This window comes from Trachypithecus francoisi, unplaced genomic scaffold (assembly GCF_009764315.1).
Source record: "Trachypithecus francoisi isolate TF-2019V2 unplaced genomic scaffold, Tfra_2.0 Lachesis_group13, whole genome shotgun sequence".
Classification (NCBI taxonomy): domain Eukaryota; kingdom Metazoa; phylum Chordata; class Mammalia; order Primates; family Cercopithecidae; genus Trachypithecus; species Trachypithecus francoisi.
The window spans coordinates 66,984,300-67,011,289 of NW_022681458.1; the positions used below are offsets into that span (position 1 = coordinate 66,984,300).

Consider the following 26,990-nt stretch of genomic DNA (forward strand, 5'->3'; position numbering starts at 1 on the left):
TAGAAGTGTGTTACATTCTGTTCACTAAGGTATGTGAATTGATTGTATTTTTAAATGCTACCCTTTCTTGATCTCATTGTTAAATAGGAAGTACCATTGGCACAAACTGCACAGCCCACGTCAGCTATTGTTCGTCCAGCATCATTACAGGTTCCCAATGTGCTGCTTACAAGTTCTGACTCAAGTGTAATTATTCAGCAGGCAGTACCTTCACCAACCTCAAGTACTGTAATCACCCAGGCACCATCCTCTAACAGGCCAATTGTGTAAGTGATTCAGGCCAATCATTGAACATGTACATGAACTAAGTTTGTTTTGTTATGATTTTTCCTAAGACATTTGATTATTCAAACCAAGATCTTAGTTTTGTATGTGTGTGCATGCTTCAAATTTTGGAAAAAGTACTTGCGTAGTCTTCTTTAATATAAGTGTTAACTAATAGAGTGGAAGATAAATACAACTAAAAATAAATATAGAATGCGAATTTAAGATAGTCTTGTTTTCATGCTATTTCACTCAAAATATAAAATGACTCCATCACCAGATTCCATTTCTTTCAGTTCTTACTGGTAGCTCCCAAGAACTATCTGATGAGAATTTTTCTCATTTTACAAATTAGAGATTGTCCCAAGTAAATCCTTAACTTTTCTCTTCTTTTTAATACTGCTGCACAGGTTATGTATTTAAGCTGCAATTAAAAATAAATTTTGCCATTTGCTTTGCTGTGGTTAGAAATTGTATTTTCAAATGATATGATTATAGGAGTAAAAATACTGTTGTATTTTTAAGAGACAGTTGGTATGAATCTCTTTTTTTAAATTTCTCTTCTTTTGTTTCTCTTAGCCCTGTACCAGGCCCATTTCCTCTTCTGTTACATCTTCCTAATGGACAAACCATGCCTGTTGCTATTCCTGCATCAATTACAAGTTCTAATGTGCATGTTCCAGCTGCAGTCCCAGTAAGAAAGTTAGACTATTTAAATCTCTATTGCAAAACTGATCTTTGTAGTCAGAAAATAAAGTTGACTGCTTGACTGGCTTATGCAATTGAATTTAACATAATATTGATTGGCAGTTGATAGTATTTATTTGTTATCATTGTAATAGCATATACCATTCAAAGTATAGCTATATTTTCTTCCACCCAAAATCTTATTTTTTTTTTATACTGAGATCTTCAACCCATTTCCATTTGACTGGGCTTGTAGCATTCAAATATTAACACAGATTTCAAATTTTAGAAAGATATTTATTCTAGAATACTTGTCAGATAACTCTGTGGTATTTCTATTAGTATGGAAATTGTTTATAAAGACACACTCTGAATTTTTGTGGTCAAGTAGGGTTTGCAGAATCTTTGATAGCCCAATCATGTTAAAATCTAAATGTTCTAGAAAAATAATCTTTCACTTTCCCTGTGAAAAGATCCCCCAAAAAAGTTTTTGTGGGGTGTGTTAAATATATAAATTTTGAAAGACATAGACAAAATAGTTAACTGTCTACTTATAATATGTAATAGTTTGGCCAGGCATAGCGACTCATGCCTGTTGTAATCCTAGCATATTGGGCAGCCGAGGTAGGAGGATTGCGTGACCCCAGGCGTTTGAGACTGCAGTGAGCTATGGATCCTGCCTGGATGACAGGGCAAGACCCTAAGTCAAAAAAAAAAAAAAAAAAGTAATAGTTTAATGAACATTTAAAAACACATTGTTTGGAATGTGTGTTAGAAAATTACTTTTTTCTTAGTTATATTTCATAAAAGTTTTATTCAAACTCTTCATTTATGTCTTTGACATTCAAGTTTTCATCCTGAGAACTTCTTTTTGAGACATCTAGCACAGTAAATGAAAATCCCATGGCGAAACCCCATCTCTACAAAAAATAAACACAAATTAGCCAGTTGTGGTGGAAGCAACTGTAGAAGGCTGAGGTGGGAGGATCACTTGAGCCTGGAGGTTGAGACTGTAGTTAGCCGAGATTGCACTGCTGCATTCCAGGCACGGCAACAAAGTAAGACCCTGTCTGAAAAACAAGGCAACAAAGTAAGACCCTGTCTGAAAAACAATAAAAAGAAAAAAAAATTTTTTTTTTTTTTTTTGAGACGGAGTCTTGCTCTGTCGCCCAGGCTGGGGTGCAGTGGCCGGATCTCAGCTCACTGCAAGCTCCACCTCCCGGGTTTTACGCCATTTTCCTGCCTCAGCCTCCCTAGTAGTTGGGACTACAGGCGCCCGCCACCTCGCCCGGCTAGTTTTTTGTATTTTTAGTAGAGACGGGGTTTCACCGTGTTCACCAGGATGGTCTCGAGCTCCTGACCTCGTGATCCACCCGTCTCGGCCTCCCAAAGTGCTGGGATTACAGGCTTGAGCCACTGCGCCCGGCAAAAATTATTTTTAAAAGCTTATAGTAAACATTCCAACACTCTTGGTGAGATTACCCCTAAGAATATTACTAGGATTAATGTTTGATATTTATATCTTTTTTTTTTTTTTTTTTTGAGGCAGAGTCTCACTCTGTCGCCCAGGCTGGAGTGCAGTGGCCGGATCTCGGCTCACTGCAAACTCCGCCTTCCGGGTTCACGCCATTCTCCTGCCTCAGCCTCCCGAGTAGCTGGGACTACATTATATCTTTTTTAATTAACTAATTCTTACAGGTGATCTTTTGAACTATCCAAAATTGCATTGATAGAGGTAATTTCAAGATAATGTGCCTTTAAAAAAGAACTTTGTTGTTCAAAATGCATTATTTGAGAGACTTTGTGAGGACTCAGATATAAGGTATCTGCTTCCTCTTTACTGAGGATATTTTTTTGAGGAGGGAAACATTCTTGCCTTGTATTTGAGATTCTTATTATCCTGTTACGTGTACTTAGTGATGAAAGCAACCTGAAATGAAAGAAAAGATAAGCTTTATTTATACAGTAACTGTGTTCACTCAGTGTTAGGTTTAAGAAAAAAAAAAAAGGAAAAAACCAAAATGGTAAAACCTGCTACATATTATTTGAGAAATTATTACAGTGTGTTATTTGTTATTATGTGGTATGTATAAGAAAATTCATTTTTTAGAAAATCTAAGTTCTTTGTTGAAATTATTTTTTATGCCTAAGTGTCACAAGTTTTGACATTCTTCCTTTCAGATTCAAAATGGAAATTTGACATATCTTTGAGAATTTTTGCATTAATCACTTTGAATATTACGAATTTCTAACGGGGACGATTAAGAAAGAAATTGTAAAAACTGAAGATTAGGAAAGCGCATGTCTCAGAAATTGACAACTTTTGAAGGATAAGTCAGGATATAAGACCAAATAAGGATTTGGTATAGAGATAAAATCAACTAGTGATAAATTTACAATGTTCTGATTCTTAAAGTCTCAAATTATTGTAACAGCAGTCAAGTACAAATCTCATTTTGAATATATTCTCTAGCAATTATTTTTCCTTATCTTACGCTTAGCTTGTTCGACCAGTCACCATGGTGCCTAGTGTTCCAGGAATCCCGGGTCCTTCCTCTCCCCAACCAGTACAGTCGGAAGCAAAAATGGTAAGCCAGATTTTATACATTGCTTGAAGCTGTTTTGAATTCATGTTTTCACTAAAGCCTGCTTCAGATGTACAGTTTAGATCACATTTTTATTAAGTTACGGACTGTTTTATATTATAGACGAACCACAAAATTTGAAAAAAGAAATCTTCCTTTAGCATAGTGAGTAGTTAGTGATACTTTAAAAAATAAGTGGGTAGATTAGAAGCTCTGTTTCTCGTCACTTGTGGTTTGTCTGGCTTTTGCCTGTGGCTTTTTCTCCTCCTAGTGGAAAATAGGAGTATTACATCTGAAACTAGATGTGATCATCTGAAGGCAGTGCTGCTAATAATAATGATGAGTGGTTTTAACAGTATTAAAAAGAATTCTGAAATAGTGTACAAGTGAGCAAACATGATACATATAAAGAAAACCATTTTCTTCTGTTGTGCTGTTTAGATGCTATTAAATTAATGTTTAGATGTGTATTTTAATTTTAATCCTAATTCCACTATTCACTACCTTTAATTAAGCAACTTTAACTTTCCTGACATTGCATTTCCTCATCTGTAAAATAAAAGGATTAAGCTTTGGTTTCTGGGGTACTTCTTAACCCTAAATCCTATAAACTTTCTAATTTTCTTAGTAGAAGATTTGACGCTTCTATCTTTTAAAATCAGGCCTGGGTGCAGTGGCTCACACCTGTAATCCCAAGCACTTTGGGAGGCTGAGGTGGGCAGATCATCTGAGGTAAGGAGTTCAAGACCAGCCTGGCCAACATGGTGAAACTCTTGTCTCTACTAAAAATACAAAAACTAGCCGAGCGTGTGGCACACACCCTGTAATCTCAGCTACTCGGATGACTGAGGCACAAGAATTTGCTTGAACACCGGAAGCTAAAGTTGCAGTGGGCCAGGATCGCACTATTGCACTCCAGCCTAGGTGACAGAGTGAAACTCTGTCTCAAAAATAAAATAAAATAAATCAGCATAATTCTCCTTGCTGTGTTACAATACAATAATGTCAATTAATAACATCAATTGGGTAGATGTTAATGTTCTATATCATAATAGGGCTAATAACAGCAATTAATGTATCCTTAGGTAATCAGTAGATTAGTAGTTATTAGACACCTTCTGTTTGCTTCAGTTATTTGCTAGGCCCTATACTAAATACAAATTTTTACATGCTAAAACATATTGCAAAGCTGAAGTTATTTTTGTTTTTTTGTTTTTTTGTTTTTTCTTTTTTGAGATGGAGTCACTCTGTTGCCCAGTCTGGAGTACAGTGGTGCAATCTCAGCTCACTGCAACCTCCACCTCCCGGGTTCAAGCATTTCTGCTGCCTCAGCCTCTTGAGTAGCTGGGATTACAGGTGTGCATCATCATGCCTGGCTGATTTTTGTATTTTTAGTAGAGACGGGGTTTCACCATGTTGGTCAGACTGGTCTCTAAATCCTGACTTCATGATCCCGCCGCCTCAGCCTCCCAAAGTGTTGGGATTACAGGCGTGAGCCACCGCACCTGGCCTGAAAAATTTTTACTGCTATTCTCCATTAGTGCAGACAATCAGTCAGAAATTTGCACAGGATACCCTGTTTTAGCAATAAAACTTACATATTATCTGAATGAACAACAGTTGGTTCATTCAAGAGTATAAAAATTAGATGGTTATTGATTGTCAGAGAAGACCCTAAAAACCCAAGGAGGAAATTTTTCACATCGTAGTATGTTCAGGTCAGAGCTTTGGAAATACTAAGATGAATCTTCTTCACTTGATAGCAGAAGAGCTTCACCAGGGGCATTTTTTGCACTTCCCATTTTAGTATACTGTATTGATGAAAAATTCAATTTAATTTACCCTGCAGTGGGACCTGAGTAAAGCAGATATAGATGTTAAAAGGAGATCTTGTTATTGTACTGTATCTAAGAATATTTTTACATATTAATTGGACTTTTTTCTATAAATTAATTCAAAACGAGCAAATCCAATTTTAAGAAATACCTTTGCCTACAAGAGTAGGCCATATTTTTAGAAACTCTTGAACTTTATACTTAACCTGAATAACTGTTTCTTTTAGGTCATCAGGAATTAAATTAAGAATAAAAGTTTCTCTTTCCCATCAGTCCACTCCGTCTATTCTGATGTTTGTAACCAAAAGTTTCTGTCTTTCCCATCAGTCCACTCCGTCTATTCTGATGTTTGTAACCATAGATTAATTATAGAATTTCATATAAATAGTCACTTTATACTCTTATGTCCAGCTCAGCATGTCTCAGATTTATCCATGTTGTTGAGTGATCATAGTTTGCTTCTTTTTATTGCTGAGTGGTATTCCACTGTGTGAATATACCACAATTTCTTTGTCCATTCTCCTGTTCATGGACACTTTAATGGTTTCTAGTGTTTAGCTATTGTGAGTAAAGCTACTATACACATTCTTATATAACTCTTTTCGTGGCCATATATTTTCATTGTATTGATTAAACAGCTAGAAGTAGAACTGCTGAGTCAGAGGGTAGGTATACATTTAACTTTATAAGAAATTGCTAAACCTTTACCCAAAGGTTTACATTCCTCCCAGCAGTGTATGGGAATTCCAGTTGTTCCCACATTGTTGCCAACATTTAGTTTTCCCTGTCTTTTTAATCATAGACATTCTAGAGCTGTTCAGCAGTGTCTCTCATAGTTTTAATTTCCATTTCCTTTTTGCCCAGACATTAGTTATGGGTCTTTTGTCCGTTTAAAAAATTGTGTTGCTTTTCTTTTATTGATTGATTGATTGAGACGGAGTTTGGCTCTGTTAGGCTGGAGTGTTGTGGCATGATCTTGGCATACTGCAACCTGGATCTCTCGGCCTCAAGCGATCCTCCTGCCTTAGCCCCTCAAGTAGCTGGGACTACTTGTATTTTTTTGTAAAGATTGCTGTGTTGCCCAGGCTGGTCTTGAACTCCTGAGCTCAGGCAATCCACCCTCCTCGGCCTCCCAAAGTACTGGGATTACAGGCACGAGAGCCACCGTGCCCGGCCAATTGCTTTTATCATTGCATTGTTATTTTTATTTATTTATTTATTTATTTTTGAGACAGAGTCTCGCTCTGTCTCCCAGGCTGGAGTGCAGTGGCACAATCTCAGCTCACTGCAACCTCTGCCTCCAGGGTTCACATAATTTTCCTGCCTCAGCCTCCCGAGTAGCTGGGATCACAGGCTCCCGCCACCACATGCAGCTAATTTTTGTATTGTTAGTAGAGATGATGTTTCACCATGTTGGCCAGGCTGATCTCGAACTCCTGACCTTAAGTAATCTGCCTACCCCAGCTTCCCAAAGTGTTGGGATTACAGGCATGAGCCACTGCACCTGGCTGGAATTCCTTTTTTTTTTTTTTTTTTTTTTGAACAGAGTCTCTCTCTGTCACTCAGGCTGGAGTGCAGTAGCACGATCTTGGCTCACTGTAGCCTCCCTGTCCCATATATAAGTGATTCTCCCGCCTCAGCCTCCTAGTACCTGGTGTTACAGTCCACCCGCCACCACACCCAGCGAATTTTTGTATTTTTAGAGATGGGTTTCACCATGTTGGCCAAGCTGGTCTCAAACTCCTGACCTAAGGTGATCCACCCGCCTCAGCTTCCCAAAGTGCTGGGATTACAGGCGTGAGCCTCTGTACTCGCCTGGAATTCTTTATTTATACTGGACATAAGGTTTTTTTGTTAGAGAGAGAGATACATATATTTCTACTGTCTGTTTTCTGTTAGTCTGTAGCTTGCCTTTATTTTTCTTAATGGCATGTTTATACTCCCATTGACTATTACTTTTGTCTTTAATATTTGTTTTCTCCTGCTTAATTAAACTTAATTTGCTTATCTTTTTTGGGTTTCTTAAAGTAGAAGCTTAGATTATCAATTTAAATCTTTCTAATATAGACATTTAAAGCTATAAAATTTCCTCTGTGTACAAATTTTGATATGCTATACTTTTATTGTCATTACTTCTTCAATTTCCCCTGTGATTTCTTCTTTGACCTGTGAGTTATTTAGAAGTGCACTGTATAATTTCCAAGTATTTCAAGGCTTTTCTATTTATATTTTTCATATTGGTTTATATTTTAATTACATTGTGGTTTGGGAACTTACCATCTTTGGTATATTTGATTTTCCTTTATTTCCATTTTCTAATAAATCATAGCTATTTATTTCAGCTCATTTGTGAAACAGTAGATATTGTTATGCTGATATAGTAACATGAACTGGTAACTTAAAATGTGAGTGTACTGGATAAGGGAATTCTGGTTACTTGAGTTTTTTTTGTTGCATAGAAATTATTTCACACTTCAATATTCTTTATATTAACAACATCATTTAACAACTATTTCTATCAGTTGTTACATGGCAAACATTTCTTGGGTTTTAAGAAATTCAATAGACATGATCTTAAATTTTGAGATTTTTTCTTGCAAATGTGTTCAGTGACCATCAGGAGAGTCAAAAAAGAATGTTCTCCTAAGAAGACCGTTATGGTTTGTTTGTTTTTTTCTCCAGCATGTGTAGCAATTAGGATTATATTTTATCAATGAGATACTTTGTTTTGGGTTTTGATTTTATATATTTTTGGGGGGGGGAGATTTTAATGCCTTTGATGGTGATTGGTACACCTAATGATTATTCAGGTACTACTTTTAACAAGTTTAGAAACCTAGTTCTTTCCTAAGTTCTCAAGGCAATTTACATGTACAGTTATGTCATAATTGCTTTTAAAGAGCTTAAAATACAATCTTAAACACACTAAGCTATATACATGTAAAGCTATGTACTCAATAATTCTCAATTGTCTGACTTTCTCAAGTACTTTAATAATTCTTAAATTTAAGTAAATTTACAGTGTTTTGATACATAGTTTTTGATACATAGTTTTCTTAAATATTCATTATTTAGAAACTTACTTAAGATTATCTCAGCACTTACAACTAAAATCACAAGCCCAAGGTCAATCTCTTAATTAAACATTTTCACTTAAAGTCCAAGGGAAATACATTACTCCGCTTGGCAAATTACTTTTAGAACGTAAAGTACCAAATAGTTATAGTTTATTTGAAATTAAAGTTTGAAATTAAAATGTCAGTGGTATTGGTTTACTTTTTTAAGCTTCACTGGGCTTAAGAAGACTCACCAAATAAACAATACTGTCATCCCAACTGAAGAACATTGAAGATGGGTTCATATCCCAGTGCACAGAGCTTTCTTAATGACCAAATAAATGGTCACAGAACTTGATTCTTTCGTGCCTTAAATATAGAACTCCAAGTCCACGTTCTCCAAATAAGTGGTTCCCAGCTCACATTCCCTAGATTCATGTTACACCTTAAATGATTTTTCTGACCCTACACCTGTTTGCACACCGCCCCCCTAACCCACCACCACCTTAAAACTTGTAATTTCTTCTTTTACTGCTTTTGTTGGATTGTACTTTGTTGTTTTCAGATCTTTGAAAGTATTTTAAACATCATCCTTTTGGGGTTCTGCATGGACCTTTGTGATCACAATCTGTTAATAACATGCTGTATATTGTAGCAGTAGTGATTCTGCTAAAATGACCTGTGGTTAAAAATAAGAGAATAATGGGATTGGAACACGGAAGAATGAGTAGCACACTACAGCTAAAGAGAAATTTACTTTGTATGCTAACATAGCCAAGGATGCTTTTGTAATTCCCTGATTTTCAGATGTTCAGTGCCTTTCCAGGAAGATATTATGTATGCATTGTGTTTGTCTGTGCTGTGAATACTGAAATAAGATCTTTTCTGCTAACAAAAAAAAAAAAAAAATTTACAGTAAGCTTGTGTTTTTTAATTGTTAAGAACTTTAAGCCTTTGGAAAAGTAAGAATGTGTTAAAGAAATGTCGATAGGGCCCGAAAAATGAAAGACTATCTAGTACTTTTTAATACAACAGAAAAATTCCCAGGATATAATTTTCTACAGAATTAGACTAGTTGTCACCAAATTTTGGTTTAGGGGTTTTGTTTGTCACTAAGCACGTAAATCGTATTACTCTTCTAATAAAACAGTTTTCTTTTGTAATATTTGTAATCAAAAAGCAACTGTTCTGAATAAGAAAATGTTAGTCATCTGGGGATTTTAAGATTTAGGAAAGTATTTAAATAGTATCCTCCAGAATCTTTTTTTTTTTTTTTTAAGACGTGTGACAAACTGAGAAATATCTTTGCACACAGTGGGTAGCCAGTAGGTTTTCTGCAGGGGGTTTCTACTGAGAGCTGACAGAGGGCATCTTGGCAAATGTTCAGAAACCTACATTAACTTGGTTGGGCCCTGCATGGAACCTCATGTTCAGCAGAATTCTTCTGACCTGCCTCTGCATGCCGAGCTAATCAGCAAACACCTAATGAGCCCACTCCAAGGAAACAGACCCTCTCTCAACCTACTTGATTTTCATATGTTCTCTGGGGGTGGAGAGACAAGATTTCATGAGGACTGATGATGCTGCATAGACCACAATAATGATAATTAACTTGCTGAATTTAGAAGATTATGCTGTTAATTAGTTGCAAAATAAAGATAAGTAATAGAGCAGCAGATGGTAGGATAACACCCAGGAGAAGGAGGGTTATTACTCTGATGAGCTTTTGTGGCACATATGAAATATGGATCTGACTTTTTCATAAATTGTTTCTAGAGAACGTTATCTTTTTTCTTTGAACTATGATGGAGTACTTTGTTCCTACCAAGTTCTGACAGATGTGATAAACTTTATTTTCAAGGGTGCAACATAGAACTTGAATGACAAATTATTTCTAGGAGATCACCTCTTAAAGCGAATGTATCAGATTGGTCAGCACAGCAAATTATTCATCCTTTAATTAATTGAAACAATCTATATCTAAGAAAAAAAATTTTCAATATAGTAGTTGAACTTTACACTGAAAATTAAACATTAAAATATTGATGTTTCATAGAAATATAATAAAGACATTTTTGTTTATCAAATAAAGTCTACCTTTAAATTAAAATTATGCCTAAGTTTTCTTCTACATGTTGGATAATATAGACCTTGTAAAGTCCTCTTGTTTTTTGGGGTTTTTTTTTGTTTGTTTGTTTTGAGTCAGGGTCTTACTCTGTTGCCCAGGCCAGAGCTCACTGCAGCATCAAACTCCTGGGCTCAAGCAAACCTCGTGCCTCAGCCTCCTGAGTAGTTGGGACTACAGGCATGTACCACCACACCTGGCTAATTTTTAAGTTTTTTGTAGAAATGGAGTTTTACCATATTGCCCAGGCTAGTGTGGAACTCCTGGGCTCAAGCAGTCCTCTTGGCTTCCCAAAGTGCTGAGATTACAGGCATAAGCCATCACACCCCACCTTAAATCTTCAATTTTTGTGAGTACTCAATCTTTATTTCTCAGAGTACTTAATCCTTATTTACATATATGAAATTTGTCCATTGAGAGAGATTTTGATCTTAGTAATGGACTGACCAATATCAGATGCTTGACTTAATTGATCACTAATAGATTTAGAAAATTTAACATTAGACTAGAGCTCCAGTTTGGCAAAGCTTTTGTTTAAAATATGTTCAGTTAACTGGGAGTCAAGAATTAGAATTTCTGGTTTTATCTCTGCTAACTATGATTCTGGGAAGTAACTTCAGTTTTTTGGAGTTTCTATATCTCAAGTGATTGGACTACTTGACTTTCATTATCTCTGCTAGCTCCAAAATTCTATTGTAAAATAGATGTTCATTACATTTATATGTGTTTTCATTTATTTTTCTTTAAACCAAAGTATTTGGCCTTCTTCAAATGCTCCTAACAAATATGTATGGCTGGATTGTAGATATCCTTACATTAATTGTAAAATTTATATGAATAATATTTAGTGACTGCTTTTTTGACCTAATTCTAATTTTTTTAGCGTATGTGCATTTTTGTTGTAGTTTTAGAAAAATTAATGGACAGTTTAGAACAGTGTTAATTAACCCTTTAAATCTTTTTCTTCTGTTGTATACCCACTGGCATACTTTTCAACTCAGACCCATTGTAATCAATGTAACAGCATGGAGCAAACATTAGAGCTTCCTCACTGGATGAGTACTGTATACCCTAGGGCAGTCAAGGAAGGATAATGAATGAATACTGATGCTGCTTTTAAGTGCTCTATAAGGTAGTAACTTGCCCTACTAAAGATTATTCAAGAGAGTGATGTTTATGTACTTCAGGCTCCCCTATGTGCAGTTACTGTATTTCATTAATTCTGAGAGTTAAGCTCTTCACTGTAAAACTTTAAATGCTCCTCAATTCTATGATGATTTCTACCTAAGGACTTAAAAATGTTTTCCCAACACATAATTTACTAAGCCTCACATTTCTACCTCTGGTTATGTTTGTGCACATTTTAAAACTAGAAATGAAAGCCCCAATTTATCACTATAGACTGGCTACTAGTCATTGTATTTTGATGTCTAACATTCTATTTATAAAATATGTAAATATGCAGACTTACGACCTCCCAAGACTGTCTCCCTTTGTTCTGACCCACACTTTTCCAACTCAGGTCTTTCTACTTTAAATACTTCTTCATCATTTTCCTAAGTATTCCTATCTGATTCTAGCCAGCTACTACTTTAGTCCCTCATTTAATTTCAGTTTTAATCCATCCACTTCCACATCATCCCATCACTTATTAGGGTCCTAATTGCCTATGTTTTAGCTACTAATATAGTTGTTTCTGATTGTTTATAAAAGGAACTAGGAATCTTGTCTTGATTCTGAAAAATTCAGTTTTTGGTATGGTCTTGAGCATGTCTCTGTCAGGAATGCTTGCTTGTTCCCCGGTGCCGTAAAGAAATAGCACGTGAACATAAATTTAATTTCCTCAGCAAGGCCAGTTTTTTTACTTTCTGCAGAAAGGGTAGACTCGCCAGCAGTTTTCCCACAAGAGTACACCAAACAAAGGAGACAGGGTCATTTATAACCTGACGCATCCACTCTACAGCTGTGTCTGGTTTCTGTTGACTGGAACGGGACCTCACATTCTGTATTTGTCCCGATTGGCTAGCAACTTAGAACTTTTTAAAGAAACAAAGGCAGAGGAGAATAAAGGAAGGAGAAAGTAACTTGTGGAATGCTGAGAAAGGTAAAAACACCTTCAAATAAGGAAGCGGAACAGACTATGACCTAATGCTTGGACCAGTATAAGCATGCCAGGGCAAATATTTAGGCTAAATTGTGGGAGCTAAGAACATAAAGTACGTTGATTTCTTTATTACGGCTAGCAGATACTTAAGAATATTAGCACAGGTCTTAGAATAAATTTTGCTTCTAAGAGAAGTTACTATTTATTCCTAATTAGATGGGGAGGAAAGTCTTTGAAGAAGAACCTCTACTTTTTACATCTCACATATAAAATATGTCTGGGATCAAAGTAATGCTTAAGATGACCCTTAAGGATATTTTGAAAATTCAGAAACATAGAAACTCTCCTGATTCTTTGGACCTCCGTACTAAGAAAATAGAGGCCTCAATAGTATTCTTAAAGAAGTAAGGAAACATCTGAAAAATTCTTTTATGAGTCAGATAGTTTTACATGTTACTTTTGTTTTTCAGCTCAACTCTGCAAGGAAGTTATTATTCCAAGTTTTATAGGTAAAGAAATTGAGACTCAAAGGTCAATGTTTTGTTCAAAGTCACAGATAGTTTGAGGTAGAGTTAGGTGCTGAACCTAAAGTGTATTCTCAGTTGTATAAGACCATAGTACATTGCATGTTCTAATCAGTGAAAGCATCAGGATATTACGTAAGTGGTAATTGTTAGAATTCATGAAGAAGTAGTCTGTCAGAAAAGAGGGAGAAAACACGCCTGATCCTGGCTTAGCAGTTGCAGTAACAGGTTTGGCACTCTCAATCCTTATGATTGTCTTTTGAATCATTAAGCCACAAAGCTTCAGACTCTCTTTCTTGTTCTTTCCCTGTGTTTTCTGGTAGCACCAAGGATAAAGTATGCAGCATGGTGCCGTGGAAATATTTTGCACTTGAAGTTGAAGAGATCTAGGTTTATATCCAGGATTTGAAGTAGCTTAACAGCTCTGCATCCTTGAGCAAATGATATCTGGTTTCCTAAAGTGTAAAATGGGGATACTATACAATTAAAAACTCATTAAAAAACTACAGATAATATAGATAATACAGATAATAGATAACACAGATAATACACAGGTGAATCTCAGCTGCATTGTGCTAAGGGAAAGAAGCCAGATTCAAAAGGCCATACAATGTATGTTTCCATTTATATGATCTTCTGGAAGAGACAAAATTCTTGGGATCAGAAAATAGATCAGTGGTTTCCAGGGCCAGGGAGTAGAAGGAGAGTATGACAGGAAAGAGCATGAGGATTTTATTATGGTAAAACTGTTATGTATTCTGATTGTAGGGTAGGTTACATGAGTGTATTTGTTCGTTAAAATTCAATAGAGGTCGGGCGCGGTGGCTCACTCCTGTAATCCCAGAACTTTAGAAGGCTGAGGAGGGTGGATCACCTGAGGTCAGGAGTTTCAGACCAGCCTGGCCAACATGAAAACCCCGTCTCTACTAAAAATACAAAAATCAGCTGGGCGTGGTAGCATGCGCCTGTAATCCCAGCTCCTCAGAAGACTGAGGCAGGAGAATTGCTTGAACCGTGGAAGTGGAGGTTGCAGTTAGCTGAGATCATACCACTGCCTTCCAGCCTGGGTGACAGGAAGAGACTCCCTCTCAAAAAAAAAAAATTGGATTGTAAAGTAAACAGAGTTAACTTGCTATGTGTAACTTATATCTCAAGAAAACTTTTCTTTTTACAAATTGACTTTATTTTAAAAATCACACCCAGAATATACAGTGATTCGCAAGAGAGAAAAAAATGTCCACTAACATTTGTTCATGCATAATTACTGCCTCAGTTAAAATTCTGGTGATCTTTTCATATATGCTTCATATTTTATGGGATCTGGATCACATAGTGAGAAGATAGGCCCAGATGAAAAGAAAGAAATTACAAGTCTTGAAATAGTTATAAAAATTTCTGAATTTTTCTTAGTTGAAGTGAATGGAAATACTTGTACTAATATTATTTGGGGGTCTTTTTCAAAAGCTCTTCTCTCACTCACCCCTTTCTGCTATACTCAGGGAAGGAAGAAAGGAAAAGATTGCCAAGAATATGTGTTCTTAACACTTAACACCCCAGACAGTTATTTACTTCTGAGAAGTCTGGGAAACACTGGGTAGGCTGCAACATGGTTCTCACGTCTCTGTCTCTCTCTTTTGTCTCTAACTCGCACTCGCTCTCACTCTCTTATTAGCCTCCATCCCCTCAAAGATGCACCTTTATGAGAATCGTAGGAAAGTGTAGTATATATAACTCTGACTCCAATTTCTGTAATAATATATATTTGGGGCCCAAGAACTACATCTTAGTTATTAAGAATAATATCAGCAATAACAGTCTCAGGTCTGTGGGACCCCTGAAGTCCCTTTCATTGCTAAGATACTGTGGTATGATTATCTTTGCAAATTATTTCATATTTACAGATCATAACAATAAAATCACCTTAAAGATCACATATGACCATTTTCACTAAAGAAATCAATTTCTATCAGTTAACAGGTGTTTCTTTTATACCTATGTAGCAAATAATTATACCAGTTGCTAAAAGGAATACCCAAAAGTGTAAGATAATCTCTGCTCTTAAAGAGCTTACTAACTGGTTGGGAGATAAAATAGTCATATATGACAAATTTTTATTGATAGCATAATAAGCTTCTTTGAAATTGTATCTTGAGAAAGTGGTAGACATAAATATCTAAGGCCTCATTCTAATACTAGATCTATCATGCTCTGAATGTGAGTCCAATACAATCCAATAATTAACTGGCAAACTGCAACATCAGAAGAGAACTAGATCTGCTTACTGGGGACAGGAAAAACCTAAGAGAGATAAACTCAGCTGTACGTTCTAGGAGGAGGCTCAGTTTGGCCCCATTTGATCTCTGTTTGCAGGTTTGGTGCCAATGCTTACTTGGCCAATGACATGATGTTACATTTTTAAGGCCTTTATTATTATTTTCTCAAAATTCACTAAGAACAGCAAAATACAGAATCCTCTAGTAGTACTAGGCAAAAAGACTCAAGGAAACTACCTAAGATCTCACTGTTTGTCTTATCGATATTCATGATGATCTTTAAGGACTTAAAAAAATTTTTAATGGTGTTTGCATTTCAGAGATTAAAAGCTGCTTTGACCCAGCAACATCCTCCAGTTACCAATGGTGATACTGTCAAAGGTCATGGTAGTGGATTGGTTAGGACTCAGTCAGAGGAATCTCGACCACAGTCATTACAACAGCCAGCCACATCCACTACAGAGACTCCGGTATGTGTGTTGTTTTTATTATTCAGCACTCTGTCATCTTTAAACAGACAAGTATAACTTATGACTTATTTAAAAAATATTATTCTGGTCATGTTGTTATTCCAAAGGGGTGTCAAAAGCCTTAAGAAAAAGTAGCTCACTGTACAAGAATTGATACAAAAATAAACATAATAGAGCAGTTGTTCTGTTCAGGACACCTGTAAATATTTCTGTGGGTGTCCATATATGTTGATCTGACGTGGCACAATTCTTTTTAAAGAAAATACCTTTTTCTGTTGATTTTAGGACAGTGAAACCAAATACTGCTTTGAGAAATTTCCTTTACTCTCTGTTTCCTGATTGAGGAAGTTTATAGAGTTATGACTTTGGAAAATAGTTATATAACTAGAAAAATAATATTAGAACCTTATAGTGAGAAGAATGAAATGTATCTTGTTTTCTTAGTTATTGTCCAAAACTACAAATTTGACATAAACCATAACTATTAACACTAGATATTTTTTTCTTGCTGTGGCATAAACAGGTTTGATTTGACCTGTTCTCCTGTATAACCAAGGTATTGAGGTTATAGGAAAATTTAATAGTTTAAGTTCTGTAAATTTTATAGACAATAACTTCTTTGTTAAGGGATGCTGTGTTCTTCAGAAATGTATATAACTAAATCTTATGTTCTTTTTCAAGTAGCAAAACTAAGATTTCTAAAGAATCTTTTTGGATCTCTTCTTAAAAAGTTATTGATTTTGCCTTTTCCTAAAATGCCATATGTTTGTGATTACAATGCATATCATATTTTAATATTGTGTTGCCATCTACAACCATTAAAGTGTGTATGTCCCAAAGAGGCAGATTTTTTTTCTGTTTCCGATACTAGCAGAACAAATAATTCTTGTTTCTGCTTTTAATATTTGCTCACTCATTGTAAAACATTACTCTTTGTTATTTATTTGTATAAGTAACCTTATCTCACTTGTAGGTAATCAGAAGTCTTTTAGAGAAATATGTAGATAAATATTCACACACACACACATATGTAGGTATTACATTACTAACATAAATCAAATGGTTGCTGAATTAAAACTTGTGAAACATCACCAAAGGAGCAAATACGCTTTATGGCAGCTGTTTATACTGGAGACCCCTTTCACTTACCTCTAGTTTGTGACTGCCTGTGAGATGATTGATATTGTTATATGCCTGCAGTGCCTTTCTAATTCTTTCTAGTAAAGGATTATTGTACTCCTGTTAAGTGTTAAAGAATTCTATTTAGACCTTTTATCTTTATTTGAAGAATATTAGCATTGGCATTAAAAAGCAAAAGTTTTCAATCAAAGAAACACACATAAACAAGTTTTAGATTGCCACCTAAGCATAGGTATTTACATAACTGCATCTTGTCTTTAAAAAACTTAACATAATGAAATGTAGTTGTGGTTGTCATCCACTAAACAGCTTAGGGACCAAAAGGGAAAATGAGGGGCTGAGTGATTGTGTATGTGTGTTAATGTTATACCTCAGGGTTTAACAATGTTTCACAGGCCATATGCAACCCATGGGTGTTTTTGTGTGGTCTGCAAGTTAAGTATGATTTTTTACATTTTTAAAGGGTTATTTTTAAAAAAATGAATATAATTTATTTTTATTGTCCTTACTTTCTTATACTAACTATAGTTTTCCTGGATCTAATTTTTATTTGTGTATTTATATGTTGTTGTATTGGATGGAAGCCCCATGAGGGCAGGACTTTATCTGTTTGTTCACTGCTATACTTAGTTTCTAGAATAGTTCCTGTAAGTATTTTCTGAATGAAATGGAATGAATTAATCAATAGACATGGGGAGAGAAGGAACAGTATATACTTCTAAGAAGCCTCCAATCCTTGATAGGCATAAAGATATACAAATGTAACTCTGAGTAGCAGAAATTAAGCTTCTGCTTTTCTTCTGGTACTTATGATTAGTCTTTGCTGTAATGAGTTAAATCAATTAAAAACAAAAATAAACTGTTCTCTCTTATTCAGCCAGATGACTAAAAGAAAAAACCTGCTATTCTCAATAAGAAAAATAGGAGGATGTGGCTCACGCCTACAATCCCAGCACTTTTGGGAGCCCTAGGCGGGTGGATCACCTGAGGTCAGGAGTTCGAGACCAGCCTGGCCAACCTGGTGAAACACCATCTCTACTAAAAATACAAAAGTTCAGCTGGGTGTGATGGCGGGCGCCTGTAATCTGAGCTACTTGGGAGGCTGAGACAGGAGAATCACTTGAACCCGGGAGACAGAAGTTGCAGTGAGCCAGGATCACATCATTGCACTCCAGCCTTGGCCACAGAGCGAGACTCTATCTCAAAAAAAAAAAAAAAGAAAAATAGGAGAATGAAGAAAAAATGTCAAGATTGCAAATCTTGAAGCCAACCATAGAAATATTTTTCTAAAACATTAAGTTACAATTACATAGGTAAAAGAAACACTCTAATTTAAATGCTTAATCTTTATTACAATTAAAATACTTCTTTTCTGAGACGGGATCTTCCTCTGTTGCCCATGCTGGAGTGCAGTGGCACAGTCATGGCTCACTGCAGCCTCGACTTCGCAGGCTCAAGCAGTCCTCTTCCACCTCAGCCTCCTGAGTAACTAGGACCACAAGCACATGCCGCCACACTTGGCTAATTTTTTAAATTATTTGTAGAGATAAGGTTTTGCTATGTTGCCCAGGTGTAAAATACTTTATAAATGAAATAACTCTCTTTGTAATGCTAGTTATTTAGACAAAGAAATGATAACTTTATTTTTTGGAATTTTTTAGAGTGAAAAATAGTTTGGTAATTTACCTGCAGAATTTAACTTGAGCCTTATGTAAGATTTGTATTACATAGATTAGGAGAAAACAAATTTTCTTTGTGCATACCATTTTTAAATATAATAAATTATAGGTAAAAGATTGTTTTCAGGCTTCTCCTTTGGATTATGTGCCTATAGCCACAAAGTGTTCTTTTCTCTGCACCATTTCCAAGAGCTCATTTTCTTCTTTCTTTTTCTATTTTTTGATACTGAGTCTCACTGTATTGCCCAGGCTGGCATGCAGTGGTGTTATCTTGGTTCACTGCAACCTCTGCCTCCCGGGTTCAAGCGATTCTTGTGCCTCAGCCTCCCGAGTAGCTGGGATTACAGGCATGCACCACCACGCCCAGCTAAATTTTTTGTATTTTTAGTAGAGACAGGTTTTCACCATGTTGTCCTGGCTGGTCTTGAACTCCTGACCTCAAGTGATCCGCCCTCCTTGACCTCCCAAAGTTCTGGAATTACAGGCATGAGCTACCACGCCTGGCCAAGAGTTCATTTTTTGACACCCATATTCATTTGTTCTGTGGCACAGTTTTGGGGTTCATGAAAGGCTTGAAGGTACCTATTGTTTTATAGTCTTAAACACTAGACAGTATTACTAGTGACTGAAGGTTTCTTTTTTTCTCTGGCTAATCTGAGATAACCAAGCTGATTCACTGGGGAGCAGAGGGAATAATTAAAATGAAAATTAAGGTTCCTGTAGGATTCTCCCTACCAGAAAAATGAGCATTAATAAATACAAGAACTTGACCCTTAGAAAAAGACTGACCGTAAATTTCACGAACTGAAGAAAAGCTGAATATACCAAAGAATATACATATTTTCACTTCATAACTTTAGAGAAACCAATTTTCTTTAACAAAATTGACATTTAATATGAGATATTTTAATTTAAAAATAGCATAGAAATCATGGTTTTCTGTCATGAATTTAAATAGGAAGTTGTTAAACGTTTTGAGAAATTTATAATCAGTAGTTTTCCAGGGATTGAATAATACAATAAAATCTGTTAAAATACACTTGGAAAAATATTTCTATGTATCATTTGTATCATATTTTAAATTTTTTCATATTTGTATGTAAATGAAAATATTATACATAAAGAATACATTTGCTGTGACATTGCATTAGTGAGAATTGTGTTATAGTATAGCTCCTAACATAAGTATATTCAAGAAAGAAGTTAAACCACATTTTCATATTGCCCCAACATACTGATGTATTCAACAAAACTTAGAAAATAAAATTGCTGTCCCCCTTTGACACCTTTACTGCCTATGTTAATTCACTCACTAGATACAAATATAACAAGCTTTCATCTCTGTTTATAATAGGCTTCTCCAGCTCACACAACTCCACAGACCCAAAGTACAAGTGGTCGTCGGAGAAGAGCAGCTAACGAAGATCCTGATGAAAAAAGGAGAAAGTTTTTAGAGCGAAATAGAGCAGCCGCTTCAAGATGCCGACAGAAAAGGAAAGTCTGGGTTCAGTCTTTAGAGAAGAAAGCAGAAGACTTGAGTTCATTAAATGGTCAGCTGCAGGTAAGGTGCATATATGTGAATTTTGTTTTATTTATTTTTTAATAATTGTGAACATAGCTTTTTTTTTCTTTTTTTTTTTTTTCTAGTTGGGCCTCCAAACATTTTAGGACATAATATTGGGTGTGTATGGAATCTATAGTAAATCATAGTTTTATAAACCTGTTTGTTTGGATGCTGAGATTAAATAATATAAAGCTTTCAACACTGATACAATGAAGAAATTTAAAATATGTTTACCTGCGTACAGAAGTAGCTAAACTATCTGGTTTGAACTTTATAAAGTTGTGATATAAAGTGCAGAGAATTTTAAAATTTAAAAATATCACTGTTATTTCACTTTTCTTGTCTATTTTTTTGGTTTATAGCACAACTATAAAGTTGCTTCAGTAGCAGTTTTTAAATTCTTTCATTCTTTGAGTTATAAATTTTGTTCTGTTTTGTTTTATTTAAAGTGAATATATTGCTCGTGAAAGGTGCCAGATTGACAGCTTTGGAAACTGAAGGACTCTAATTATCCACAGACCAGGTACAATATGGCCAGTGGCAGTACAGATCAATTCATACTGCCCTGCCAATGTGCCTCAGATACATTTCTTAAAACCTCATGGAGTGTAAAGTTTTAAGGCAGCACCAAATCTGTTTCCTTTGTTTTTCTTCCTTTTGTTTTTGTTGTGTTTTTTCAACATAAATATTCTCCCATATAATCTTAAACTACCAATTGATAAGTATCAACTAGAAAACTGATGTTAATGAATTATACTTGTTATTAATCTAGCTAAATCTTCTGAATTATCCATACCCAGTTAAAAATGAATCTTTCTGTATAATCATAATTGATGGTAAGAGACCTGCTGTCTTCTTAAATCTGTCTTTAAGATATCACCAATATAATTGTCTGTTTAAATGGTTAGGAAACAGTTTTTAGCTAAATCAGACATAGCATTTTACCAAATGTAAGTTTATAATTTAAATTTTTTTAATGCGAAGCAGAGATCTTTCAAGTCTTTATTGTGCTTTGAATATTGACATGATAGAACAAACAGATTGTCTTGCAGAACTTATTTTTAATGATTTTAATGATTTAGAAGAAATTTTTAATACAATGTACCATATCACATAGACTTAAAATATGTACTTATCTTCTAGGGTTTATTAAGATATATATTTTATCATTTATCATCTGATAAATTTTTTTTTGTTTTTGAAACGGAATCTCTCTCTGTCACCTGGGCTGAAGTGCAGTGGCGCAATCTTGGCTCACTGCAACCTCCAGCTCCCAGGTGCAAGTGATTCTCCTGCCTCAGCCTCCCAAGTAGCTGGGATTACAAGTGCACAACACCACGCCCGGCTAATTTTTAGTAGCGATGGGGTTTCACCATGTTGGCCAGGCTGGTCTTGAACTCCTGACCTCAGGTGATCCACCCGCCTTCAGCCTCCCAAATTGCTGGGATTACAGGCTTGAGCCTCTGTTCCTGGCCCATCATCTGATAAATTTTTAATCAAGAACAAGTTTCAGAAATTTTTAGAAAACATTTCTAAATTTTCTTTTTTTTTTAAATACTATAGACTGTAGGTGCTAATTTATGCTGCAAAAATGGCTGTTATATATCAAGTCTTATTTATTATTAAATTTTCAGATATTATTACATTAACGAAGTGATTTAGGTGTATTTTTTTTCCGTTCTTAACTAACAAAATCTTCTGAATGACCTGCTGTCTTTTAGTTGTATGACATAAAATACAATCACTGTTATCTTCAGTTGTCTTACCTATAGAATAGATGTGGTAATACCTGATGGTCTTACTTCTCTGTATTGTTACATAAATCAGTCAATTCAAGGGTTTCTTCCTACAGAAAAATTTAACTAGTAAGACAGATTTACCGTTATTTTCCTTTGTAATTTGGCTTATTGTGCCTTATTTAAGAAGTAAAAATACCTGAAAACTATGAAGTAGTACATACATATATGTTATTATTTACAGGGATTTTAAGCTAGGCAAGTTTTCTGCTTTGAACCATTTTACAGCAATCTTAATAGTTTTTAATGAGATATTGCTTTTCCTTAGTTATACTGCAGCACTGATTACCACTATTAGCTCTTTATTATTGCAGAAAACCATGGAAAATTCAGTATTCAAAAGAAATATAATATTGACCCCATTTATTTCATGTTTTTTCTATCACACAATCTGTGATTAAAATGTCATTATTTTAGCAGTGCTTTGTATATACTTCCTAATTTGGGTAGAAGTTTTTTGATTGGAGAAATAAAGATAAGATTTATCATTAGGTAGAAGTTTGCTGACATCATTTTTTGAAGCATGAGACTATTAAATGGAAGCTAAATTTAGGAAATCACTAAATTAAGCTCTACATTTGAACTTGAGTTTAGTTAATACCTCAAATTATGTACAGAACAAGTAAAACCAGTATTTTTAATCATTAAAAACTGGGTGATGATGGCATCATCTTAGATTTAGAAATGCATTTTAAAATAGGAGCCAAAATGATATATTATCAAGGATTTTATTTAAAATGCTTCTCCAAAAAAGAAAAAGTATTATATCCATCTATTTATATTAATCTGGGAAAATATCTGTAATATATATATTTGTATGGGCAAAAAGAAAGTTGTTGGAAACAGCCCAAATGTCCATCCAAGCTGAATGGATAAACAAGTTGTGGTTTATATGTACAATGAAATATTATTCCTCCATAAAAAGAAATGAGGTATATACTATGGTGTAGATGAACCTCAAAACATTATGTTAAGTGAAAGAATACAGAACAAAACATCAGATGTTGTATGATTCCATTTATGTGAAATACCCAGAATAAATAAATCCGTAGAGAGAGAAGGCATATTAATGAGGGAAGGAGAATAGGGAGAAACTGCTTACTGAGTAAGGGGTTTTACTTTGGAGCGATGGAAATGTTTTGTTACTAGACAGAGGGTGGTAGTTGCACAACATTGTGAATGTACTAAATGCCAGTTTAAACTGATTACCTTTATGTTATATGAATTTCACCTCAGTAAATTACCAAAAAAGAACAGTTACATCTTAATTAAGCATTATTATTATGCTTAATAAAGCATAATCCTTTCTTATTAATAAAAAGGTTTACAGTTAGATGGGTAAATGCATAGGTATAGGAACTGGTATAAAAATGACTCCCTAAGTATAGTTAGCATTTTAGGAATGACATGTGCCAACGTGCAAACAATGGTGAGGAGGGAATTGAGAGCGTGGATGGTTTGGAAAGAAAGGGTACTTCAACTATGACTTTCTATTATTGTTTCAAGTCAATATATTATTTTGACTTTTTGTTGTTTTCTACTTAATTGTCAAGTAAAATAAGTTTTTTAAAAGTGACAGATTTTAGCTTTCAGAGTGTGAAGAGTTAACATGCCTATAATAGATTCAGGGAGAAAAATTTCCTTCAGTCTGCCAACAGCAAAACTGTTAACTGTGAAGAACAGTATGACTTGTAAGGAAAATTGAATGTCAAAGAAATAATTATACCCTACTTTATGTGAAAACTTTCATCAATTCTGTATTTCCTTGATGATCCTTCATGTGACATGCAGGCTTAGCTGATCAGTGTAGTGGGCAGTAATGACCCATAGTTTATTTATAAGTTTTATATGTGATACAAGGTTTAGCAAGTGTTGAGGTATGATTGTTCATATTTTTACCAAATACATATTAGGTCTTAAAGAAAATATATTCAGCCTTATTGCCGCATTCACTAAATTTAATAATGTTTTAGTTTTCCCAAATCATTGCTAAAAGAGCAATTTCATCAAATTATATTAGAGACATTTATGGTAATCTAGACCAAAAATTGAATACTGTTGGTTATAAATTATTGGGGTTTTTTGTTTGTTTGTTTGTTTTTGAGACAGAGTTTTGCTCTTGTTCCCCAGGCTAGAGTGCAGTGGCGCAATCTCAGCTCACCGCAACCTCCCCCTCATGGGTTTAAGCGATTCTCCTGCCTCAGCCTTCTGAGTAGCTGGGATTTACAGGCGTGTGTCACCACGCCCAGCTAATTTTGTATTTTTAGTAGAGACGGGTTTCTCCACATTGGTCAGGCTAGTCTCGAACTCCCGACCTCAGGTGATCTGCCTGCCTCGGCCTCCCCAAAGTGCTGGGATCACAGGCATGAGCCACTGCACCCAGCCAATTATTGTATTTTTAAAGTAATACCTGTTTTGTTAATGTTGTTATCTTTTACTTGAAATGGTTTTTACTGGTTATAAGCTTTGTCTTTCAGTTATACTCATTGTGGGGGTTAATTTTCAGTTTATAAATGTAGCATGTTTCCTTATGAACAAAAAGCAGATTCCTTTTCTTTACTAACAGTAGCTGCTTAACATTTACTCTGTGGGTACAACTTGATAATTATTTTTGTGTGGATTTGGCTGTTACATTAGGTTGATGCAAATGGAATCACGGCTTTTGCCATTAAAAGTAACGGCAAAACATACTTTTAATGGCAAAAACTGTGATTCCATTTGCACCAACCTAATAACTTAGATACTGCAAAATGTGTGTGGAGTGGAAGCACAATAAATTAATAAAAGCACACTTTTATAGCTAGAATTTACTCATAAGTTAATGATGTGGAAAAGGTTTTGTTTATTGGTTCATTGACTTATAGAAAATGAGATTAAATCTTTTATTTCTGGTACCAGACAATATCTTATTTCAGTATTTATCACTTGAAATAGGAAAAAAATAGCAATAATTGGAAGATACTTTATAATACCTGTTTGTTTTAATTTCTGAATTCTATGATCTAACTGTCTTCCGCTTTTTTGCACTGAGTTCTTAACTATATTCTAGATGAAAGAAAGGGGTATTAGTGTAGCTGCGGTCATCTCATGCATCTTATTCTGAGTTTGAGATCTAATACTTATATTTGAAGCCTTTACTAAGAATCTTGCTAAGCCTTTGTGTCTCCGTCAGACTGATAGAGTGAGTACTGTTATAAAAAGCAACTGAAATAAGATATAGAAAAGTGTTGTAACTATACTGTGCAAATGCTAGTTATTTTTCATTCTGTCATTATGCATCTGTTGTGTGCAAGGCATATTATTAGATCTGGGTAACAGCGAGAAAGACATTGTCTTTGCACTTACAGAATTTGTGGTCTAGCAGAGGAGACAGACATGAAACAAGTAATTAAAGTGTGAGAATAGGAAAGGAGTCATTCCAATTCATTTTGCAGAGTGTTTCCAAAATATTTTATGGCTCTAGTGAGAACTCTGTCATCCTTTTTTCTGTTAAAAATATAAATTTTTAAAAAACTAGTTTGTTTTCATGTGTAAGGTTTAACATTCCACGATAACCCTTGGAACTGTGTGGAGGGAATCTTGATACTTAACTGCCTTTTGTGAGGACTAAACATTTTAAAAATTCATAGCAGTGAGAAATTTCGCAAAATAAGAAACTATTCAATACTGTTTCTTTAATTTTGGGGGTAATGGCTGAAGTAGAAAGTCAAAGATCATGAATTTAGGGAATACCTGATAATTAATGGCCAAATATCAATAAAAGTTTTGATTAGTCAGTTGGCTATCATGTGATGATTTCAGCAGGCTGATTTACATTACAAAGACAATGTAAGAAAAATTTGTTTGCTGCTATATAAATAACCTTTGAGTAGCCACATTATTAGAGTGGAGCTGTGGTACAGGTAATGACAAAATAATTTACCAGAATAGTAATTTCTTTTAGCATCTGCTCCATCTTCCCAAATACGTTTTACTTTGACAAAGTGATGATTTCTCACACTTGACTGGGACTTTTACATTTTCAAAATGCTTTTATATCCCTTATCTTACTTCATCTTCAGAATGACCCAGGAAGATAACTAACATATCCTGCAAGTATAGTAACTCAAAAATAGTAGCTAGCTAGTACAACCAGAAGGACTTTGGAGGCTGAATCCAATTAAAATCTAATCTAAAGTAATCCACAAAATAGATAGTAAGAGGTGTACATTTTTTTTCATTTAATATTGTCTTTTTGTGGCTGAACATCCCCTTGATATTTATTTTGGCTTGAGCAAACTGGTTTTGTCTGTGTATGTAACCTCTCTTTTTTTACATTCTGAGGTCTCTGTGTATAGGAACTTAAGGAGTCTTCCCATTATATTTGTGCAGCAGCCCCTTCTCTCTCTGTCTTCTGATCTTTCTTAGTAGAAAGATTTCAGAATTAAAATCATGACTTATGCAGCCATCTTATCTGAACAGTAATAAATCCTGCCTATATTTTTAAGAATACAGTATTTTCTTTATGCGTGTGTACATGAGACTAAAATTCTTAAATGCTTGGAGTAGTTTGTTGAATGTACTATGTTTATTATAAATGAGGCCAAGAGCACTGGCTCACTCCTGTAATTCCAGCACTTTGAGAGGCCGAGGCAGGTAGATCACTTGAGGCCGGGAGTTCAAGACCAGCCTGGCCAACATGGTGAAACCCCATCTCTACTAAAATAAATAAATGTGTGTGTGTGTGTGTGTGTGTGTGTGTGTGTGTGTATGACTTAGGAACCACTTAGCTTTTGCCTCTTCTAACTAATTCAGTTATAAAACCTTTACCTGCGTGAACATCCTATTTCCAACCCCTGCTTGACCTGGTCTTTACCACTAGCATATGCTTATACTTACTAGGGCTGTG

General features: G+C 35.0%; 1 protein-coding gene across 3 annotated transcripts in view; it reads left to right on the top strand.

Annotated features, from left to right (window-relative positions):
- ATF2 (activating transcription factor 2) overlaps nucleotides 1-26,990 on the top strand; it is a 92,779-nt gene that overhangs the window by 54,039 nt on the left and 11,750 nt on the right. For 2 of the 3 annotated variants that reach the window (XM_033231064.1, XM_033231063.1), the window contains 5 exons: nucleotides 88-266; nucleotides 844-958; nucleotides 3,453-3,539; nucleotides 15,774-15,923; nucleotides 20,097-20,303. In XM_033231064.1, coding sequence (XP_033086955.1) covers nucleotides 88-266; nucleotides 844-958; nucleotides 3,453-3,539; nucleotides 15,774-15,923; nucleotides 20,097-20,303 — 738 coding nt within the window. Of the gene's footprint in view, nucleotides 1-87; nucleotides 267-843; nucleotides 959-3,452; nucleotides 3,540-15,773; nucleotides 15,924-20,096; nucleotides 20,304-20,755; nucleotides 20,830-26,990 lie in introns of all 3 variants that reach the window. The other variant, XR_004441696.1, reaches the window with a different exon arrangement.